Consider the following 22,973-nt stretch of genomic DNA (forward strand, 5'->3'; position numbering starts at 1 on the left):
TGAGTGTCTCCTGTTGCGTAACTAGTCACCCACAACTTAGTACTATAAAACAAGAGTGATTTAGTTCAACTCAGTGAGTCTGTGGTCTCAGAATATAGACAGAGCATAGCAAGACAATTATACCTGTTCCACAATGTCTAGGGACTATACTGAAAATCAGCATATTAGGTGACTGGCAAGTAGACTGGATGACTAAAAAGCCAGGACCCACTGGCACTCATCTGAAGTGCCTACAAGTAGTCTTCTCATGTGTCTTGGACCATCTCACATCATGGTTGCTTTGGATATCAGATTACCTTCATGGCAGCTTAGGACTCTGAGGTTTACCTGAGGAAGATGGGCAGTTGTTGCCTGACCTTTCCTGACCTCTCCTCAAAAGTGTAGTTTCACATCTGACAACCTCGATTAAGTCACCTAGTCCACAGAAGTCAGCCCTTCCCCTGTCAACAGACTAGTGGCTTTCCCAAGAAAGAACCAGAAGAATCATTCTAACAAATAAAGGTGTTCCTAAGAAAGTGGGTGACTGAGCCTGGGGGTTCTCTGGACCTTTCTCATGGCCAAGATCATAAAGAGACTCTTGACCAGAAGAAATATTACATCCTCTTATGTTTTGGTTGTCTGCCTACAACCCTGACTGCATACTCTAACATGAAACTCACCTGTCTGAATACCCTATGAAGCTTTACAGAGCCAGCAGGCAGGATTACTGTTGAAGAACTCTGGGCACGTAGCCTGTACATATAGAAAGCCAAGAAAGGCAAGTTCCCAGTACATTCATATGTATAGGAATGCTTTCTGAGAACAGCAGGCATTTGGGAATCCTTCCCCAAAAGAGGACCAAAATGGATAAACAGAACAGCTGTCCACCAAGTAACCAAAGATAATTCTAGTGACAGAAATGATGTGGGGTTTTTGTTGGTGTTGTTAAAGGCCAGCCTGGTCTATAGAGTAAGTTCCAAGACAGCCAAGGATACACAGAGAAACCCTGTCTCAAAAAAAAGAAAGAAAGAAAGAAAAGAAAAAAAAGAAATTCTTTTGAACATTTTAATTAGTGTCTTCAGAGAGCTCCACAAAGATATTGAAGCCATAAAATTTTTAATTTTTTCAGAGACATGGAACGTATAAATAAGTGTTTAAAATATATAAAAATATATTTAAAAATATATAAAAAAGTGTTGACAATGCAAAAGTCAATTTAACTCTACATAAGAGACTTTGAAAAGTATAAAGTAGGGGCTAAGAATGTAGCTATTAGTAGACTTCATGCTTGGTTCAATCCTAAAACTGGACATGGTGATACATGCCTGCTATCCCAGCACACAGCAAGTAGAGACAGAAAACTCAGAAGTTCAAAATTATCCTCAGCTACATAGCCAGGTTGAGACCAGTCTAGGCTACATGATACTCTGTGCATGGAGCTTTCTGTCATGTCTGCCAGTTCCCAAATAGCCAACACAGAAACTTAATATTAATTATAAATACTCAGCCAGAAACTCAGGCTTATTACTAACCAGCCCTTACCATTTAAATAAACCCGTTTATATTAGTCTACATTCTGCCACAAGGCATTACCTCTCTTTTATCTTGAACCTCCTGTTTCCTCTCCATGTCTCACTGGTAACTCCTCTGACTCCATCTTTCTTCTTCCCAGGGTCCTTAGTCTGGTTCTATCACCTAACCTTATCCTGTCCAGCTATTAGCCAGTTTCTTTATTAAACCAATCACATTGACATATATTCACACAGGGTAAAGGAATATTCCACAAGACTCTGTCTTAATAAATAAAGTAGAAGGTGGGGTAAGAGGATGGCAGGAAAATACTGATCTGAACAACCTTCTTCTAACTACCATGGAATCCAGAGATGTTCCAGAAAGTTCTGTGGGAACAGTGTAGTTGAACAAGGTAAGGAATGGAGAAACATGACTGTGGATCCTCTGAATTTTGTGACTGTGCCCCTGTCATCTGCCTGGCTGTATTCTGAAGTCTGGAGTTTACTGTCCTGCTGGACCATGTTGTATTGTGTGCCACATCCTTCCTGCCACCGGGCACTCTGTGGAGAATATAGGAGAATGAATGTGATCTTTCAGAGTGGTGCAATGGAACTTCATGTGAGTATCCTGAGGATGTGTTTGTTCAGGATGGGACCCCTTGAAGAGCTGTTGTCTACCGCTATGGAAAAAAAAAAAGATGCAAATATGATGACCAGTAATGGAAGCTAGGGGTGCATCTGGCAGTTGCTACAGGGAAATCAACACTTATGTTGATCATTTTGGTAACTGTTGAATCATGGACAATACTTCTATGAGATATCATAGCTCAGACTTCTTCTGTGAGAGTTCAGTGTGAAAAAGTGAAAGATCTTTCCTTTTTGAGAAGTCATCATACTGAACATTGAACTTACTTTGATGGTGTCACTTGCTAGGGTACTGACTACCATTTGGAGATGGCCATCCCTGATGTTGGTGATCTGGAAGATGGCACAGGCCATGGTCCAGAGCATGTGTGCATTCACAAGAAGTGTGTCCATAAGTCAATTTGAACAAGTGATTGTTCACCAAAGACCTACCCTACAAACCTTCACTGAGCCATCAACCAGCCTAACTATTAAGGGAATCTGGGCAGGTAGCCAATACATATGTAAGTCCAAGGCAGAGAAGTCCCCACTTTACTGCTCTCAGTACCTCAGTACATTCATATGTATAGGTCTGATTATAAACACCACTGCCATTGTGAATATGGGTGGGGCCCAGCACACTGCCAGGTAGGTGGCCCTGGAGGGAGTGTTGACAGTGGTCCATCTCCTATGAGAAAAAGGGGAAAGAAGAAGCTACAATATAATGACAGAAGATTAGAGACAGAGAGAGAGAGAGAGAGAGAGAGAGAGAGAGAGAGAGAGAGAGAGAGAGAGAGAAGGGTTCTAGAAGATTAATGGAATGTGAAATAGAAGGAGAGCCATCAAATATATAGTATATAGTAGGCATACTAACTATCACTGTCACATACTACATGTAAGAGAGGAAATAGGGAGCAATATCATGGTGGGACTCAACAGATTGCTAAAGAAGCTAAATCGGGAGTCATTAAGATCTTTTGATTTGTCACATATAAATTAGAACTAAAAGATCCCAAAATGAAAATAATTCCAAGTGTATATATAGTTCTGGGCCACTGGAGAGGTTAATTAAGAAGTGGATGTATTTCACTATAGAACTCCAAGTACCATTTAGTTTTAAGTATGTCAATTTAATTTTTAATATAAGAATAAAGTCTTCAAGATGACCCTTGTTATAAATTTTAAATATCCAAGAAGGAAGAAGGAAGAGAGAGAAGAGTATCAAAGGCAATAGCTATGGCTTGTTGTATAGACATGGCATGCTGGCCATGTTCTAAAGCTATTAGATGTCATGACACTTGATCCTCAGGATAGACCTTGATGGAGAAGCTGCTGATATGGTTATTCTTATTTTGTAGATGAGGAAAAATGTGATACCAAGTCATGATATAATACTTCCCCAAGGCCAACTTGTAACTGTTACCAATGAGATTTCCTTTGTGTTGGGGTCTTGCCCTAGGTCCTTGTGTTTCCTGGTACTGCCACCATGCCTCAGTCCTGCTAGCACCATATATCATTTCCTCATCTTCTTCAATGAGAAAATCAGATACGAAGAAAGGAGCAAGTTCTTTAGTTTGGTAACACCTGAAATGACTGAAGCAGAAGGTGGAGTGGTTACCCACTGTGAGGGAGACATGGTGGATAAGACTATTATTGTTCCTGTCAGACTCAGTTTGAGTTCCTTTTACTTTTTAAAATGTTTTGTTTTTAAAGTTATGTATCTGTACGTGTGTCTGTGTGGGGGTGTGTGCACATGAGAGCAGGTATCTGGGGGCACCTAGACTCTGATCATCTGCAAGAGGACTCTGGTCCTCTACTATATGCTCTTAGAACGGAGCCATCTTTCCAGCCACTTGAGTTTTTTTCTAATCATAATTGCACTTTTTTTTTTTTTTTTTTTTTTTTGGTTTTCCCAGACAGGGTTTCTCTGTGTAGCTTTGCACCTTTCCTGGAACTCACTCTGTAGCCCAGGCTGGCCTCGAACTCACAGAGATCTGCCTGTCTCTGCCTCGAAAGTGCTGGGATTAAAGGCATGCCCCACCACTGCCCAGCAATTACACATACTTTTAATAGAAATTTATTTTTGAGTTTTATGTTATATAAAACCTGCATATTTCAGTGGCTTTTTGTTGTTTGTTTGTTTGTATTTGGGGGTTGTTTGTTTGTTTGTTTGTTTCTGAGGCAAGGTCTCTACATAGCCCTGGCTTTCTTGGAACTCACTATGTAGACAAGGATGAACTCAAACTCACAGAGGTTCCCCTGCCTCTGCCTCCCAAGTGCTGGAGTTAAAGACATGTGCCACCATGCTGGGGTGCAGTGGACTTTTAACTTAAAAATTACATAGAAGCAGGAAGAAATTTATGAAAATTCCATTTTGTTTCCAGGATTAGAAGTAGTTTGTATATAAATATAAGTGGGGTTCTGGGCATGGGGGTTTTGTTTGTTTGTTTGTTTGTTTGTTTGAAGGCAAATACATTTAGATGTTCTAGCTTATTCTTCTATCTTATTTGAAACTTCCTGGCTTGTGACAAAGGCCCTTCTGAGGCTCAGCTGAAAGACCTTCCTTGTCTGGTCTCAGAAGTTGCTGTTATCAACCAGATACAAGTGACTTCTATGATAAGTAAAATGGGTACTTACCAGCCAAGAACTGAGTGCCCCTATGCAGCCACATGACTCAGAAACCCTGAGCCTCGGAGTGTCAGCCTAGACATCTGTAAAATGACAATGTTAAAAAATTGCAAGAAAAAAAAAACATGAAAGTGATTGGCATCTAAGAAGCAAGTTTTTAAATGATTTATTTATTTTTATTTTGTGTATGGTTTTGCCTGCATGTATGTCTGCATCACATATGTGCAGTACCTGTAGAGGCCACTACAAGAGGGCATTGGAGCCCCCTGGAACTAGAGTTACAGACAGCTGTGGCTGACCATGTGGATGCTTGGAATGGAACCCTGGCCTTCTAGAAGAGCAGCCACTGCTCTTAACTGCGGAGCCGTTGCTCCAGCCCCTAATGTTAATGTTAACTACTCCAGTATAGGGAGGAGTTTGACCTCTTTGGAAACAGCCCAGTATACCAGATCCCCAAAGACCTCACATCATCAGAGATGTCGTTTCTTTCTGGAAATGAGATAGGGAGCTATAATTAAGACCTCTGACTGAAAATATTCTTTGCTCCTAGTATATTCTCACACAAGATCCCTTTCTTTCCACAATCTTTGGTACATCTTGTCAACATTTCTATGGGTTTTTACACATTACTATTGATCTAGTACCGGTGAATATTACCACTCCAGATGAGAACTGAAGTAAAGCAGAGATACACAAATTGTGTACTTCTGATCACATAGTACTGTAACGGTAATAGTGGGGAGAATCTCACCTCTTCCAGACACATGCTTTGAAAGTGATAGGATGGGAGAAAGGGAAGATCTGCCTTGGGATCTCATCTTCTTTCTCTCAGCTCCTTCCATTAATTATAATAGAAGCCACATACTCCTGTTGCCAGACTTCCCACCTGCTGGTGATTGCAGTTACAGTCCCATGGAAAGCTAAGGTACTAGCTACTCTCTGTTTATCTAACCTCCATCTATAAACTAGAAAATGGTCATCAATATTTAGATAATACAGTGTCTCCTATGTTTTTGTTTAAAAAGCATTCAGCTCTTCAGGGAGGGATTTTTGGGTTTGGTTTTGGCTCATTGTTATTGTTTGTTAATTTGGTTTTAGGTTCGGATTTTGTTTTGGGGTGTTTTGTAGCTGGCTCATTTATAATTGCATTAGTCACCATGTTTCCTCAACTTTCTGCCTAATTATTTAATACTGACAAAGCCTGGGAGTTTCTGGTGCACCACTGTGTTTTAATTCTTGATTCGTTTAATGTGAGGGGATCTTCTAAGTACACATTATGAAATGCCCTTGCGTTCAGTTTGCCTGGCTGCAGGACTGATTCATGATATCACCTGCTCTCCCCACCCTGCGTCTCAAAAATTGCTTAAAATAGATTGGCTGCAAGTCAACTGGAGCCAGATGAGCCACAGATATAGCAACTGGTATTGTTTAGTATAAAAATATCACCATACACCTCTAAGGGAGGAACACAGCCTGAATTCTCACCCCACGGAGGGTGGATAGATGCCTCCCTCCCACATGGAGCTCCCACCAAATATCCGGAAGAGTTTGGGCTGAGCATTGGGATCAACCACATTTATTCTTTAAACATAAGCTCCATTTTAAGTCAGATTAGCATCTACTATGGCAACAAGCCCATGCTTTTTCAAACACTACTGTAAATATACACAAATCCCACTTCTGGTGCTTTAAAGGATGAAATCAGAGAACTTTGGATTTTTCCAGGTGTGGAATGGAAACTTGTAAATCTAAATCCGTATCCAGCTTGTATTTTGAAAAATAGCTGGTTCTCCTCTTTTTCTGTTTCGTTTGTTCTAGGCTCTTAATTTTCAGAGCAAGTGGAGGTAAGAGCACCTTCAGTCCCCCAGGATCCCTTTATCCACCTTCTAACACCAGGGAAAGCTCCCTCCTCCAACCTGATAATGCAGTAGACGGTGAATGCTAATGGAACAGTGTGTATCATTTGAAGGAGGGCTCTTTTCCAGAAGCTTAAACTCACATCCTGTATGTAGTCTAGCTGTCTGATTACTGAAGTCACATGATCTACATGAATGACCCATTTTGCCCCACTTTGAATGCATAGACACTGCATGCCCTCTTGGAGACCAAGCCCTCTAATGACCTGTTACAGATCAGGGCACCATAATGGTCCCTCAAGCTTGAGATTGTCCCATTATATTATGTAAGTGAGAATACATTATAATTTATGTAAAATGAGAATACATTTACCATGTAAAATATATCTGATGCTAACTTGAAGGGTGTCCATTTTTAAATAAGTTCTAGACTGGATCTTTCCTGTTCTTTTTTTAGTGGAAGGAACTTAAAAAGGAGTAGTAATTTTTTTTTTTTTACATGGATCTATACATAGTAAAAAGGGACGCCTCCTCAACAGGACTGGGACCTACAACAGATGAAGTAAGAAACCCCCATACAAGCAGAACCTCCCATTTGTGGTGTCATCCTTCCTAAACACACACACACACACACACACACACACACACACACACACACACACACACACACACACACACCATGGTTATTCTCTAGCCTGAAGATCCTCATTAGCTTTCTATGCCCAATGCATCATACCTAGACCCTACTGTGTGGGTCAAGGGCTGGAGGGCTGTGGTCCCCACCCCAGCTCCTTACTCTCTGTATTTTCCATTCTGTCTGTGACTCTGACTTAGGTACCCCCTGTCCTCCAGCCAACATTGTAAGTGCGAATACATCACTGTGCTAATAAGAAGCAGGATTGGATGGTTCTTCAGTGGTCCTGGGGGGTGACTGCCAACACCAACAATTAAATCACCAAACACTGACAGCTAAGGAGCCCAGCCTCAAGGCTTCCACCTCCAAAAGGTAGATGAGGGGATCAATGAATTTTGATGAGAAAAAAAAATACATGCTTGGTTTTACTAAGCACTCCTGTCCAGCATTTCATCTTATTATCCAGGAGATAGCGAATGAGGGCAAACTTGGCAGACATAGTCAGTCGTGGGAATGTAGATGTTTTCATGATGCAGTACAGTTATTGCAGATGCCCCCAAACTCTTTCCCCATCCGGCCTGACTCCCAGTTAACTCTGCCCATAAAGAAACTTGCTTACTCTTGATTATAAAGGGGTGTGTGTGTGTGTGTGTGTGTGTGTGTGTGTGTGTGTGTGTGTTGTACTATGTTCATTGAATTCTTGTGAAAAGTCACATTTTTAGTTAGAGGGGACATAGCCAGTGCTCCACCCATGAGCCCTTACCATTACCAGTTCAATTCCCCTGGCTTGATTTTCAACTGTAAAGCTTCATTTCTTTTCCTGGGGGCTCTCCCTTGCCACTGAAACCTGTTTTGCCCTTCTGGGTTAAAAGGTATCAGGAAATGTAATACCTGAGTGGCTGATAGAGTCAGAGGCTATGTAGCCCAGATGCTCTTTCTCTGCCTACCTCCCAATGGGACTGAGCCTCATTTGCCCATTACCACACTATTTTTGTCTCCCTTCTGCTACCTACCTCACTTCTCCAATGTCCCAAAAATGTTTCCTAGGATCATCTCACCACATTCAATACTAGCATTTCTTGTTTCTTTCATTTAGCACATGATAGTTAATATGGTACCCTAAACATGCTACTTTTATTCAAGAAACTTATATCAAATAACTAGCACTAACAAATACTGAGCCAAGCGTTGGTATGTCAGTGCCCGACAGTGAAGGCAGATGCCCCTACACCTGGTCCTTTAATGGGTTAAGGGTCCCAGGGCACAGCAGGAAATAGCCCCGAAGATTGGCATTGTCTTCTTTGCTGCTGCAGAGCAAAGTCTGTGCATTCTGTGGGTGAACTCTGAAATACCAGGCGGTGGCTTACATTTATCACAAAAGCTACTGCACATAATGTTATAAGAGATGGAGAAGGCCCTTCTTAACCCCTCGGAAACCCAGGTCACATGAATGGCCATGTTCATCACTCAGCATGCTCAATGGAGAGCATTCAAAAGATCATTCTCTGGGCCCGCTGTCCTGAGGTGGCCTCTTTATTGAAACACATCTCAGGCAGCAGCTTGTTGGCTGCCAGTTGTTTTTCTTGTGTAAAACTAGAGCCCAAAATGAATTTTCTTAGAAAAAATTAAATATGAATTCGCTTTATGTTCCCATTGTGAGGATTAACAAATAAGCCAAAGTTCATTGGCTGGAGAAGTGGCTCAGTGGACTAAGTGTCTGCTGCTCAAGTGTGACAACCTGGGTTGGGGATCCAAAAGCTCAGAGAGGCAGCACATGCCCATAACACAAGCTCTGGGAGGAAGAGATGGGAGGGCTCCAGGGACTGCTAGCCAGTCTAGCCTCCCAGTGAGTTTCAGCTTCAGTGGGAGATGCTGTTTCAAAAAGTAAGGTGGCTAATGACAGAGGAAGACATACACACAAATAAAAAGACATGAAAAAATAAATATTCAGAAGCTCATGTGTTTTGAAAAACCATGGCATAGCAAACTTCTAGAAAGCAAAGCCATTTAGAATCTGGTGGTTTTCCCCAGTGTAGAAATATTCTGCAGCAAATCTGAAGAGTGGACATTTGGTAGCACCAAGACTTCCTGGTGGAGGAAAAGCCCACACTAGTCCCTCTTCTGTCCAGACATGAGTGCCAGTGTCTTCACGCCGTTTCAGGGAATCCCAGATCCCTGTCCTAGCTCCAGACTGTATGACTGTGTTTCCTGGGATAGGAATTGGCTGTGGAAATTGTGTCAGCTCAAAAGCTTGTAATGAGCTGGGCAGTGGTGGTGCATGCCTTTAGTCCCAACACTCGGAAGGCAGAGCCAGGCAGATCTCTGTGAGTTCGAGGCCAGCCTGGGCTACAGAGTGAGTTCCAGGAAAGGTGCAAAGCTACACAAAGAAACCCTGTCTCGAAAAAAAAAAAAAAAAAAAAAAGAAAGAAAGAAAGAAAGCTTGGAACAAAACCCATCGTATGGTCTTCTTAATCTTTGTTCCATGAACTTTGTGTGAAATAGCATTTCTCTGAGACAACAGAAACTTCATGTTGTGCAATTATTGTGGTGTTTGGTCTGTCTTGATAGTTTTATTTAAAAAGAAAAACACTAACAAAATAAGAGGATTTGACTTTTTAAAATGTGTCTGACATGTCATATAGCTATCAAGAAAAATTGGTCATACATATTATATTGAATTATATGCACATATACATTATATTTTCAAAAATACTCTATATCATATATATACATAGCTGTGTGGAGAATTATAATATACATATATATATCCATATACAGAAGGCATAATTTTGTTGTAAATAATTACTTTTAACCTCTTTGAAGAATCTAGAATCCCAAAAGAGAGAAGAATGTGTTTTCCTGTGTTTGGGAAGTGTGATTTTCTTTTTCTCATTTATACCACTCTGAAATGAAATGGAATTATAGGAAGGAAATCGAAGCTGCATATTCAGTGGAGAATGTGTGAAATGCTCTCCAGAAATAGCAAGGAAATATCAAGATGAAATTCCAGCTGGGAGGGATTCCTAGTGCTCTGGGGGTGGGGCAGAGTCTCTGGCTGGGTGGCGGAGGAGTTTGCTGTCTGTCCGTTGGGTGGCCTTTTGCAATCCCCACCATCTATGCCACTGAATGATGAGGGCAAGGGCAGAATTCCCCACTGTGGGGTTCCTCCCAGGACCCCTGTTGTGGTCACTTGACCAGGATGACTTGTCTTGCCTCCTGTCAGTCATTGCGTGACAGAAGCTGAGCTATCCGCTTGTCAGCCTGCTCTGGGTTGGGCGACACCTGCAGACAGATGCACAGGACTTCCCTGCTTGCTCAGGGATACTGATCTATCCATCTTGACCAATAAATATGTTCAGGATGTGAATCAGGTGGATCCTGCCTCCATCTTCCTCAGAGAAGCAAAGGGAACTGTGTGGACCCTATAGGGTTCATGTATCCATGTTTAAGGAAAATGAACCAATTACCAAGCAATGGCAGGGATTTTCTTTTTGAGAAGTGGACAAATGGACCAGTAGTTCCAGTATGCATCAAATCAACTCTCTCCCTCCTAGTACATCCACATCCATACCTGCAGTCTGCATGCTTCAACCACTTGTCATGCATCTCCTTAAAATACTTCATTTCTAAATTGAACTGTGGCCAATGCCGTCTTGTGCTTTAGCCTCCAACTACTTCCCCTTTTAGCTACATTTCTAATATTCTGTCCTAACAGCTTAAAGTAATGGAGGGAGGAGAGTCCCTTCCTAGAGAAGGCAATACAATGGCAAGGGGGCATCTGGTTTTGGTTTTGGTTTTTTTCAGTCTTGCCTCCCGTGAGGTAATGTATAGCACACTGTGCAGGTACAGGGACTCATAACCCAAGCTTCCTGGGTTTGGATACTAATTCTACACACACACACACACACACACACACACACACACACACACACACACACACACCATTCTACTGGCACAACCTTGGTCAAATCTTTCAGTCTTACCCAGCTCCAATAGCTGGTAAAAGAGGGCCAGCCCTAACACACTAGGACATCGTGCAGATTGCATGAAATAACCCTTTGCACCCCTTAGCTGCAGAGTCAGGTAAGAATGGTCATTATCAGTGAATGGTGAGACCAGAACATTAGGCAGGAAGGACAAGAGTCCCTGATGGAGCTTTCACCTTATGTCCAGCAGAGCTGTGGAAGGTTTGGGGGTGTGCCTTCTCCCTGTTACCTCTAGAGGAGAAAGAGATTATTCTCTGGTTTGATGCCTTCTTGCTATGCTCCAAGTTCACCCCATCTATAGCGGGGAAATTGGTTTTGTAACATGTTACATCTTAATCTGGGGCTGAAGTTTGTCCAGTCCAGATGCTAAAGACAATTCATAATGAGAGAAAATGTATTACAGTCTGCTCGATTTTGACATCTGGACTTGGCGCAAGGTTCATTTCCTGCATTAGTAAATCTCAGTGGATAATTTGTATTACACTTTCCTGTTTTTATTAAGGTTATATATGCACAGAGCTTAGGCAGGGAACCAGTTATTAGCGACCTGTTATGGAAAACAGCCATCTTCCAGCCCCATCAGTACCAATTTCCCACTACTTTCCAATAATGTGACTGCTCTCGATATCTGCTATGAGATCCCTAAATAACATGCTGAGCTGGCAGCTATTGGATTTTCAGTTGCAAGCATTCTGTATTGACTTCACAGCATGGAAGAGGAGCCGTTAGCCCCAGCCCTCCCCGAATTATCCTCAAAGACTTGTATCATAAGTTTGTTTATACATCAGCTGGCTTAATTTATTATGACTCCGCAGCCTCTCTTTCTAACTGGGCCATTAGTATGTAATGATTCACAATCTTTCTGGAACACTTCTGTTTTCCTGGTAGTTTATAACTGTCTTTTTATTTGTTTCAGTTTGGCCCGGGTGTGAGTTTTTAAGAGCTGGGGTCTTGCCATGTAGCTCAGGCTGGCCTCGAACTCACTGTCCTCCAGCCTTAGCCTCCCAAGTGCTATGATTGCAGCTGTGTGTCACAGGTAGGCACTCTCTAAACTTGCTGCAAATGTTTTATAATATTTGGTCTCCCTCCTATAATTTCCTCTTGCCACCATTCTCGAAATGTCCTTCAGTTTTTATGACAGAGTCTAGTTGCGAAGTTCCTGGTGTTTTGTAGCCTGCTCTCTGTGTAATTCTTATTTTGAAGGCGTGCATCCTCCAATGATGTCTACTCAGGAATGAAGCATCAGAGAGAAATGTTTAATGGAGCCAAATTTTAGTACCTACTCTTGTCTCACTTTTAACTAATAAGTCAGTTGTACAAACAAACTTTCAGTTAAAATATTTTCCCTCTCTAATCTTAAAGATATTACCCATTTCCTTCTGGTTACCAGTATCTTTGTTGAGATATCAGTTGTTGATCTGTTTGGGTCATTTATTCTCTCTCTCTCTCTCTCTCTCTCTCTCTCTCTCTCTCTCTCTCTCTTCCTCTCCCTCTCTCCCCTCCCTCCACCTCCCCTGCCCCCTGGTTCCCCTCACTCCTTCTTCTGTCTCTGTCTCAATTTTCAGGTCTGTTCTTAGCTGACCATTGTGAAATTCTGTGGCTATGGGGTGTTTTGTATCGTTAACCTAAATGAATAATTTAGATTATATTTTTGGTTTTTGACCTTGTTTGCTGTGCCACACACTTGAGGGCCTCTTGACTCTGAAGATGTGTAAGTCCCTGGCTTCCAGAAGTCACTCATAGACTACACACACGGTTATCTCCTCCCTCCGCCCCTGTCTTTGCAGAACTGCTGTTGCTGAGGCACCTCCGCTCTTACCTTCTGTTAAGGTGAGGGATAGACTGTGGCTGGGCTGTTAAAATGAGGGAGGAAGCCTAGGAATGAAATTCTTCAATAGTCTTTTAGTTGTATTTCAAGGCCTGTCTGCCGCCTGGCTTCTGAGTTTTCTACAAAGCCAAGTGAGTGACCCTGCTTTCCGGATTCCAAAATTGTATTGCTCGGATCATCTCTTCTCTTCTTTTTCTACTTGTGGTTTTGTCTTGTTTTAAGAATATTTGTATTGTCATATGGTCACAGAATAACAAGAAAGAGGAATGGCAATAGCGTGGTTCAGTCTGCTGTCTAAAAGCCCAAGGGATTTGCTTGAGGTTCAGAACTGGTATTTGTCCGCTGTTGTAAATTCATTTGCTGATTATAATAGATTGAATAAATATCCAAGACCTTTTGGAACCTGCTGACAAAGGAGCAGTTTAGTTCAATTTATTCTGTTCCATCCATGGTGAGCGATGACCACAGCTTCTAAGAGTCCACAATCCAAGGGAGAACGACGAAAGGGTAAAGAAAGCTCTGTAATCACTCTGCAGCAATTGCCCTGGAGTGGGTCTCTTCTGGACAACCCTGTCATCATTAACTTAAATCAGCCAGTACAAAGACCTAATGAGGCAAAATGAGCCATGGAAAATATCTGCGTGTCAGTGTACCACGTAGAAGGATGTACTAATGGAAAGAGGCTGGCCTGTCTTTCGTGTTAGCTGAATATAAAAAGCCTTCTCGCATTTTCCTTTGCCTGGTCTTTGTAGCTGACCCAGCGGTCGGGATCAGCAGAGGTATGAGAGGCCACCTTCCCTTTGAAATCCCTTTTCCACGTGTGCTTGGTGTAAAGCGTGCCTGTCACGGGCCTACCTGCGAGTGTTGGCATTTGTGATGCCCTTTTTCACCTACTAGGCCAAAGGTAAAAGCAGCCAAACAGATGTCCCGTGGCTGTGAGCTAAGGGAAGAGACTAATCCAACTACCCGCGGACGTGGTTCTGTGGGCGTTTCCGGATAGCTCTATGCAAGTCTGCCAAAGTACCCCCTAAAAAGAGACTTCGAAGGATTTACAGGGGGGAAAATGGCTTGCCCACACCTCCCCATAATGCCCAATCCTCCCTCCCCCCCCCCAAGCTGTTATTATCCAACAAAACTCCTCTTTCTTCTGTAGCCGTGGCTCAGCAAAGCCAACATCTCTTTAAGGTGGCATAGACCAACCACTAAAGTAACTTTCTTTCCAAATTGCTAGGTAAATCCATTTAGTTTTTAATTCTAATTAAGTTTGGTCAGTTGCTAACAGATCTAGCTACATGATAGAAACGAGGCCAGAAAACCTGGAGGGTCTACAGGGGCCTGCCTGCCTTCTGAAGGGCAGCAGCTGCCCAGGCCAGGTGCTCATTCCGTGTTGACTCGGGCATGAGTTCACACCTGTCCCTCCCTTCACATGAAAGATGCTAAGCAACTCAAATGCCTAGTGATGTAAGACTCCCTTCGTAAGCACCTTTGTCCCAGGGCCCACCTTGACCTTAGCTACGCAGTTCTGGAACCACTCAGCAGCCAAACACATCAGCCTGCCTTCTCTCCTTCTCAGAGGTCAGACCACAGTCACAGTGGTACAAATCCCTGACTCCTTCCGTTTTCTGTCACTAGTCATTTCCCGTCCGTCCACCTGCTGTATCTTCTTATGGCCAGACTCATAGCCCTAAAGCCTTTCCCCATGGATGGACAGATTGATCAGGGTCACACGGCAAACATATGTGAGTCTATGTCTCTGGTTTTACCACTGGCCAAGAATACAGATGACTCTTCTGGAGTAGAAAGGGGAGACATGCCGTTTCCTTCTCTTCTGTCTGGGTCCCCTTGGAGGACAAGTGCTGGCAAGAGCCACGCTGCCTTGTGTGAATAGCCTGACAACCTGTTTCCTGTTTGTCTCCCACTTCCTGTAGGTTGTGGCTCTTTCCTCCTGGTGCCTGCTGAGGGATTCCATATACTACACACTGTCCGTGGTCGCGCTCATTGTGGTAAGTTTCTTTGACCGTTTTTAGTTCAGTCTTACCACGATACTTCTCAACACAGAACAGTGTGAGACTTGTCAGTGTGGAGTTTCTCTCAAGGACATAGCCACTAATAAGCAAGTTTGTGTCTTTGTGTGGGTAAGTGTTCCTTTCTCCGAGTTACTTTGGCTACCCAGAACCCTGCTTGCTCACTGGGTACTCAGAACAGTGGTCTTAGTACCTGTCTTGTCTGAATCTAAGTGTCCTGCAGCTATTCTGTAATCCTTTGACTGTTCTTTCTTGCTGGCCTCATGGCTCCTGACTCCCCTCCCTGGTGCCCCCTAACTCTTCCCCTGTTCCCTCATCGTCATCGTCACACAGCCTGCCTGCCATGACCACACCCACCCCTGTGCTCTCAGAAGTAGATCTCCCTGAGGTCTGTTGTGGGTAAATAACTCTGGACTACACAGCTGCATGTCTCTACTAACTCTTGAAATGTCTACCAAAGCTGGACTCTCTTCCTGTATTTCTGCCCTCATGTCTATCCTGACTACCCAACCTGGAAATTACATTAAGTCCCCCTTTTCTCCAACTCCCCTATACCTGTTTGACCTAACTGTCCTGTAGATTTCACCTCATAAAAATGTCCCAAGCATGTCCCCACTTCACTTGGGGCTATAGTCTTAGCCTAAATGGATGCGTCAGCCATGCTACGGTTCTTGGTGGGTCAGATTACAACATTTCTGTCACCTACTACCCTCCCCTCTCTGTCCCCAGTAAATCCTCGGAGTCATCCAAGTCTCCACCAAGAAATCCTTTGTTTAACTGACCAGAGGTGACCAAACTCCTTAGCCTGGCAGGCAGAGCCACGTGGAAGTGGATAGTTCCAAATAAGGAAAAAAAAAAAAAGAGGAATTTGGAGACCTGACTCCTAATACCAGTCTCCTCTTGTGATGGTTAATTCTACATGTCAACTTGACTGGCAGAGGAGGGCCCGGTTCTCAGTGGTACATTATTTCAGGGTGTTTCTGTGTATTGGTTACTTGGTTTCATTGCCACAATACCTGACAGACACAACTTAAAGGAGAAAAGATTTGTTTGGGCTCAAAGTCTCAGAGGGATTCAGGCCATCATGGCAAGGAGGGATGGTAGAATAGTTAAGGCCAGGGTGGTGGGAACATGTGGCAGAGACCATCAGCATCATGGTGGACTCGGATGTAGAGAATGAGACAGGAACAAGTGGCTAGGCTGCCCCCCTCCAAGGCCTGCTGCCTCTGATGTCGTCTTTCTACCAGCTGGGCCTCACTTCTTGAATCAGCTAGAGAACAAATAATCAAAACTTGTGAGATAGTTCAGATTCAAGCCTAATATATAGTCTGTCCCATAACACTAATTGCTAAACGATCTTTTTAATAAAAAAAAAAAAGATGGAGCCAGATATTGGGGTGAAAGCTGAAAGATCAGAGAATCCCCAGGCAAGATTTATTTCTTAGAGTACAAATAAAATGTCACCACACTGTCCAGACAGAGCATTTATACCAATAGAATTAAAAAAGAAGACCTCTCTCACCAAAGTGAGTGGGTGTCAGCCAACCCCTCAAGCACCTAAGGGAGCACGGTAGCAGGTGGTAATGGGTTCTCCCTGCTTAAGTAGAGTCATCCCTCTTCCTGTGCCCTTGGACATTGGTGCTCTTGGACCTTCCAACTCAAAGAGGGAGTTGAACCCGTGGCTCCTTGGTTATCATGTCTTTAGGCTTGGTCCAGAATTATACTGTCAGCTTTATAGATGGCAGATGTGAGCCAACACTTCATTATTAATCTGATGTACATGTATGATGCATGTATAGTGGCTCCGAGTGTCTAGAAAACTGTGCCTATCGCACCTTCTTACTAGCAAAATTGATTTTAGAGAAATCACTCTCTCTGGGTTTCCATTTGCTTATCTGTGCATCAGGACCGTATGACCTGCTTTACACAACACTTTCCTGTGGGTTGTCCTGGAAACTAAGTTACATATGTTCCAAAGTGTGTCCTCTGAGCTCTGGGGCTTAAGCAGGAACCTCTGGCAGGATCAAGAGCAGAAGGGCTCAGTGTATTATGTTCATCATTTGAAGTCATAGGCGATAGACTTTCGGACACACATGAACTCTATGCTTATTCTCGGCCATTACCTTTAAGAAAGGATTAGTCACTTCGAACTGAGAAGATTCTTTTTAACTTCAACCCAGACTTTCCAAACATAGTTTCTGGTGAGCTTTGTCCTGCAAGAGACCAACACACATTTCTCCTGTACATTCCACTATTCTGCCTTTTTAGGGTATTGTCTTAGTTAGGGTTTATATTGCTGTGAAGAGACACTGTGACCACAGCAACTCTTATTAAGGAAAACATTTAACTGGGGTGGCCTACAGTTCAGAGGTTTAGTCCACTATCTTCATGGCAGGTGGCATGCAGGCAGGCATAATGCTGGAGAAGGATCTGAGAGTCCCACATCCTGATCCATAGGCAACAGGGAGCAACTGTGTGCCACACTGAGTGTAGCTTGAGCGTAGGAGATCTCAAAGCCCACCCCCACAGTGACAGACTTTCTCCAACAAGGCCACACCTACTCCAACAAAGCTACACTGCCTAATAGTGCCACTCCCTTTGGGGGCCATTATCTTTCAAACCAGCACAGGTAATTTTCTCATGCTTTTTGAAAATTACATTTTTTTCTCAAGAGACATGTGAGTAAGGAATGCCAACCATAAACGAATGCAACTGTCCACTCTGCTGAAGTGCAGAGAGATGACTAGGCTTACAAACACAAGACAGTGACATGTAAAGTAGACAGGCAAGGTCTCCTGGACCACAAACTCAGCCATGTCCATTCCCAGAGCAGTCTTGTGAGTGTTGGCTTTCTGCATAGATGCCTCCTGGACAGTGTGTGGAAGAACTTTTCTTCAGTCTAATTTATCTGGACCTGTCCAAGATAAATCAGATACAATTGCTGCTAATGGTGTGTGAAGAAGTAAAGAGGTTTGGCTTCTCTGGGTCACAGATGACACACCTCCTGAACTTGGTCTTTGGGCCAAGCAACCATCTGCCCTGGGGCCGTGGTATATAAATCACAGAGCTGAGACAGCTGGACATGCTGGCTGCTGATGCTGCCCTTTGTTTTCTTCAGCAAGCAACAGACTGCAGCATCAAATGATGCCTTAGCATCAGCTGGAGACTTGGGCTATTTACAGATGGGTTGTCAAAATTAGGGTTTTATGACTTAGAAATTGCATATGTTTATTCTTAAGATGGGAGTCTTCAGTGATGGATATTGCTTCATTGTACGTTAAACGGCATCCCCCTAACTTTGGTGAACATCCAAAACAATTAGCACTATTATCTAAAATGTGGAAGCCAGAGATTTTTACTCTTTGAATTTTGGAGTGGAACCCAGGAAACTGCACTACAGCCTGCATCATCTTTCACCAGGGGCTTTGGACTTTGAAAAGCATAACTTCTGACTGTGGAAAGGAAATCCTTTGGGATTATTGATCTCTGATATATCCACGATCATTTCCAAAGTCAATTTTGAAATTCGGGAGAAACAAGATCATGCTCGTCTGTGCAGGCTTAGTTTGTCTACAATTTTGACTTCTGTTAGTGAGTGTGGACCATATTTTCATAGTCTCTATCTATCTATCATCTATATCTGAGTGTATGTGTGTGTGGGCTCTCACACATGTGTGTGTGTCTGTGTGTGCCGGCTCACCCCTGTGAAGGCAAAAGCCTGATGTTGGATGTCTTCCTCAATCACTTCTCTGCTTTAGTGTTTGATCCAGGATCTCTCACTGAATGGGGAGCTTTTTGTTTTGACTCGACTAGCTAGTCGGGGAGCCCAGGATCCACTGGTCTCCACCCCCAAAACATGTGTTCCCACCCCCAGCATTTACTTGGATGCTGAGAATCCACACCCAGGCCCTTCTGCTTGAACAGCAAGCACTTTACTAACTGAGCGGTCTCCCTAATCCAACCATCTGGGATCATTTTCACATGACTGTGTGAGGAATAAAATACATCCTCGGTCCAGAAGGGCAGCACTTAGCAAAGTAGCTTTTGCTTTACAGCATCCCCATATCTATTCCTCACCCCAGCCTTAGACCAAAACTCACAAACTCTCTGTAGCTTTTTGTCAGTATTTTTTTTAAATTCCTCTATTTTATGACCATATATGTAATAACAAAAACATTTTCATTCAATTTTCTTTAGGTAATGCCTAGCTTCCTACAGGACGGCGCCATGGCCATGTAAAATGCCTCTGTTAAAAAGCCCTTTCCTCAGCCCACAAAATAATCACCAAGCTTCCCAAACAATTTAATTTAATTATTAATTTTTTAAGTTCTGAAATGTTCAGCTGACCCCCTGAGGTTGTACAAGGAGAACCCATTCACTCACAGGGCAAGTGTGGATTAAGTGGGACCAGATGCTATTTCCATGTATCTTCTCATCAAGACGCCCTTAAGAGTCACACAACAGAGCCCCAAGGACAAACCAGGAGGCCTAGAGATCCAAAGATGGCCAGAACAGATTCTCCAGGGATGCTGCTTGCTGCTAAAGGACAGAGGGCGATGAGTCCAGCCAGGAGAATGCTAAGAGCTTCCTTATTGCTTGGAATCTAAGAAGGCTGAGACATACCAATTGAAGCAGGGACACAGATGGGGCAGAAAGCAAGAACACAGGAGTGAGACAGGCGTGTGCATTCCACACACAGTCTCCCAAAACGAAGACCGTTCATCAACAGACCCAAAGTCAGTTCACTCTGGTACTTAGGCCCCATCTAAATTTTCCTCAGTGCTATTTTATGATTAGTCTGCAGTGATGATATACCACTGTCTAAAGCAATCCTTCTTTCAAAAACACACAGTACTTTCTTCCCATTGCCCTCCCCTCAGGAATAGAGCCTCCCTTTAGCCTCATACACCCTCTGTATTGGAATCTCTGGCCATGGAAAAGCTAGACAATGCCTGGAAGCAGGAGAGATGCCACTCTTAAGTCCTGAGAATACTCTGTGTTCTTTCCAGCGCCTCCCATTGTGTGTCTGCTCACACATGCAACAGCTGTCCACACATCAGCGCAGGCCTCCCTGCCTCTCCTTCACACCCAGGAGCACTTGGTTCATGGGCATAGCAGGCCTCCCAGTCCTGCCCTTCTTCCAAATTCCAGCCAGCTTGTCAAGTTTCTTGCATTGAAATGTTGCTGTGATTTACATAATCATGAAATTTACATAAATGCAAATGATCCATCACATCATCAGTCTAACAGCTGCCCAAAAGGAACTACTTTATTTTTACATTTCATCTCAGTTGTAGTCAGTGATTGTGAACATGAAGGGGAGAGAACTTTCGTGGGAGATGGAAAGCTCTGTGGAATAGCTTTCCCATAACTTGGGCTGGTACAGAAATCCAATTCAGAGTGCTAACTGTCTGTGGATGACAGAGCCGAGAAGCCACTGATCCTTGTTGGCACAGTCCTCAAGCCACTCTGGGTGCGGGCACAGCAAAGAAGCTCAAGTTCAAGAGACTGCTTCCATTTCCATCACTGGGAAAGCGCTTCGCAGAGCCCCTGGGTAAAGAGATCCCATGGGGGCAAAGAAACAGCTGAGGTGACACACACTTCCCACAGATGGGCACTGACTCTCCATTGCCGTGACAAAATGCTTGAGGCACTTATAAATAGAAAGGTGTGTTTAGCTCATGGACCCAGGAGCCCAAGTTCAAATTCCAGTAACCCTGTTGCTTTGAACCCATTATGACAGGTGTGTGTGGTGGAACAAAGTGACAACCTCACAAGCCAAAACAACAAGAAAGAAAAGAGAAGACAGAGATCCTGCTGTCACCTTCAAGGACATGCTCCAATGGCCTAAAGACCTTTCATTTGGTTCCTCTCCACAAAGATTTCACCAACCTTCTTATAGTGCCAACCCAAGCACCAAGCTTTCAGCATGACCCCTGGGAGACACTTTCCTGGCTGAACTCAGAGCTTTCTGTCCCTTTTCATTGTCTCATACCGTAGCCATGGTAGCCATATGGGCATGGGCAGCTACTGAACACCTGAAATGCAGCTAGCAAGAGTAAACAACGAAGGTTTTTTTTCGTTGTTAAGTTGCAGTATACAGCCATAGATGGCTAGTAACTACCGTATTGAATAGTGTGGTTCTAGTGAGCCAACAACAGTCCTGCAGAAACTATGAACACTCCTACAGGCATCCATGCCTTTCGGGCTTTCAGAGAAGGTATCTAAGATTGTTCAGCTACACCATGCCAGTGTAGCTCCGGCTGTACAGTACAGCTATATAGAATCCAGATTTCCTTCCAATAAAATCTGCCTCTGGGAGTCTGAAATATTCCTTATTCTGTGAGCATGTTGTTAGGGGAAAAAAAAAGAGTTTTACCTTACACACCCTAGAACTCATGAAGGTAGCTGTTTTAGTTTTATTTCTGTTGCTATGATTTACAAAAAAAAAAAAAAAGCTGACAAAAAAGCAGTATAGGGGAAGAGGCTTATTTGGCTTACACTTCCAGGTTACAGTCTATCATTGCGGGGTGGGGGTGGGGGGGAGTCAAGATAGGATCTTCAAACCACAAGTCACATCATATCCATAGTCAAGAGCAGAGAGAGGTCAATGCACATATGCTCACTTCCCGCTTGTGCTCAGCTCGATCCCTCTGCCCTGACACAGTTCAAAGCTCCTTGCCTAGGGAATGTTGCTGCTCACACTGGGCTGGGCTTTCCCACAGCAGTTAACTTAAGACGATCCCCACAGACACACCCATAAGCCAACCCAATGGAGACAATCCTTCTTCAAGCCTCTTCCCAAGTGATTCTAAAGTTGTGTCAAGTTGACAATAAGTTATCCATCACAGCAGATAATCTTAAATACTCTAGAAATGGTTTGGTCCTGTTCCTCCTGTGGTAGAAAAGCAATCTTAATGGTCATGGTGAAACTTTGTCCTCTGTCTTCCAGGTGGCCTTCTCTCTGGCCAGCCCCCTTTCCCTCTTAATCCCATTCTTCACTGAGGATTAACTGATTCTCTCTTGATTCCCTAGCATTAACTGTACTCCATTTCATTCCAACTCTTCTTCTGGCCAAGGGGAAATGATGATGATAGCTAGAAGCTTTCCAGGGGAACGATTGTGACAGAAATGTAAAGTCCTGAAATGAATTGACTGTGGTCGCAGAGAAGTTAGCTGGTTTTACCATCACTGTGGTGGCTGTATGGAAGGAACCATGTGGTGCTGGGAATATTGGGAGACTGGGATCATCTTTGCATCTGCTCACTCCATAGGGAGGGGTGTCTGTCAGCTGTTCTGGAGAAGGCAGCTTGCTCAGCTTTGCAAGGAAAATGACTTTAAATTCTTAGTTTGTGTTTGCGTTTGTTTTTGTGCCGCCAGCTACCAGTCCTTTGATTTCACCACCCTTGTCTCCTGTGCACTTCAACTGTCTCCTCACCCTCTTCTGCCTCAGAGCAGGTTCTTACAGGTTTCTGTGAGAGGATCAGCGCTTCTCGAACTCTTGCTCTCTTGGCCTCCTTCCTGCAGCCGCTGATGTCATGCCCGTTACCTTCCTGCATGCCCCATTAGCCTTAAAGCACAAGCCATGGTGGGGCACAGCTTTTTAGTAGGTCCCATTGGATTCTTCCCCTTATTCCTTCCCTTAACTAAGCCACTTGCTCTGCCTGCTCCTGGACCCTGAGAAGTGAGTGTTCTAAATGCAGAGCAGCTGGGGTAGGGATGGGGTTGGGTTGGGGGTGGGGGGGTCCCAGTGCTGTCTGTGGGGGAGGCTGGCTTGATTTGATAGTTAAGGAAGATTTTCAAGTTTGAGCCTCTTGAAAGAAAATGAGGCTCTTGATTTTCCCGTCATTTTCACTGCTTAAAGTTCTCGCAGTGCCGATGATCCTAATAAAGATTATAAATC

The 22,973-nt window shown here is 43.6% G+C and overlaps 1 protein-coding gene across 1 annotated transcript in view; it reads left to right on the top strand.

The window, feature by feature from the left end:
• Slc24a3 (solute carrier family 24 member 3) overlaps positions 1-22,973 on the top strand; it is a 488,609-nt gene that overhangs the window by 410,135 nt on the left and 55,501 nt on the right. Inside the window, exon 7 of the mRNA XM_052722879.1 lies at positions 14,975-15,049. Coding sequence (XP_052578839.1) covers positions 14,975-15,049 — 75 coding nt within the window. The remainder of the gene's footprint in view (positions 1-14,974; positions 15,050-22,973) is intronic.

The sequence above is a fragment of the Peromyscus californicus genome, unplaced genomic scaffold (assembly GCF_007827085.1).
Source record: "Peromyscus californicus insignis strain IS unplaced genomic scaffold, ASM782708v3 Scaffold_7__1_contigs__length_154581171, whole genome shotgun sequence".
NCBI lineage: Eukaryota > Metazoa > Chordata > Mammalia > Rodentia > Cricetidae > Peromyscus > Peromyscus californicus.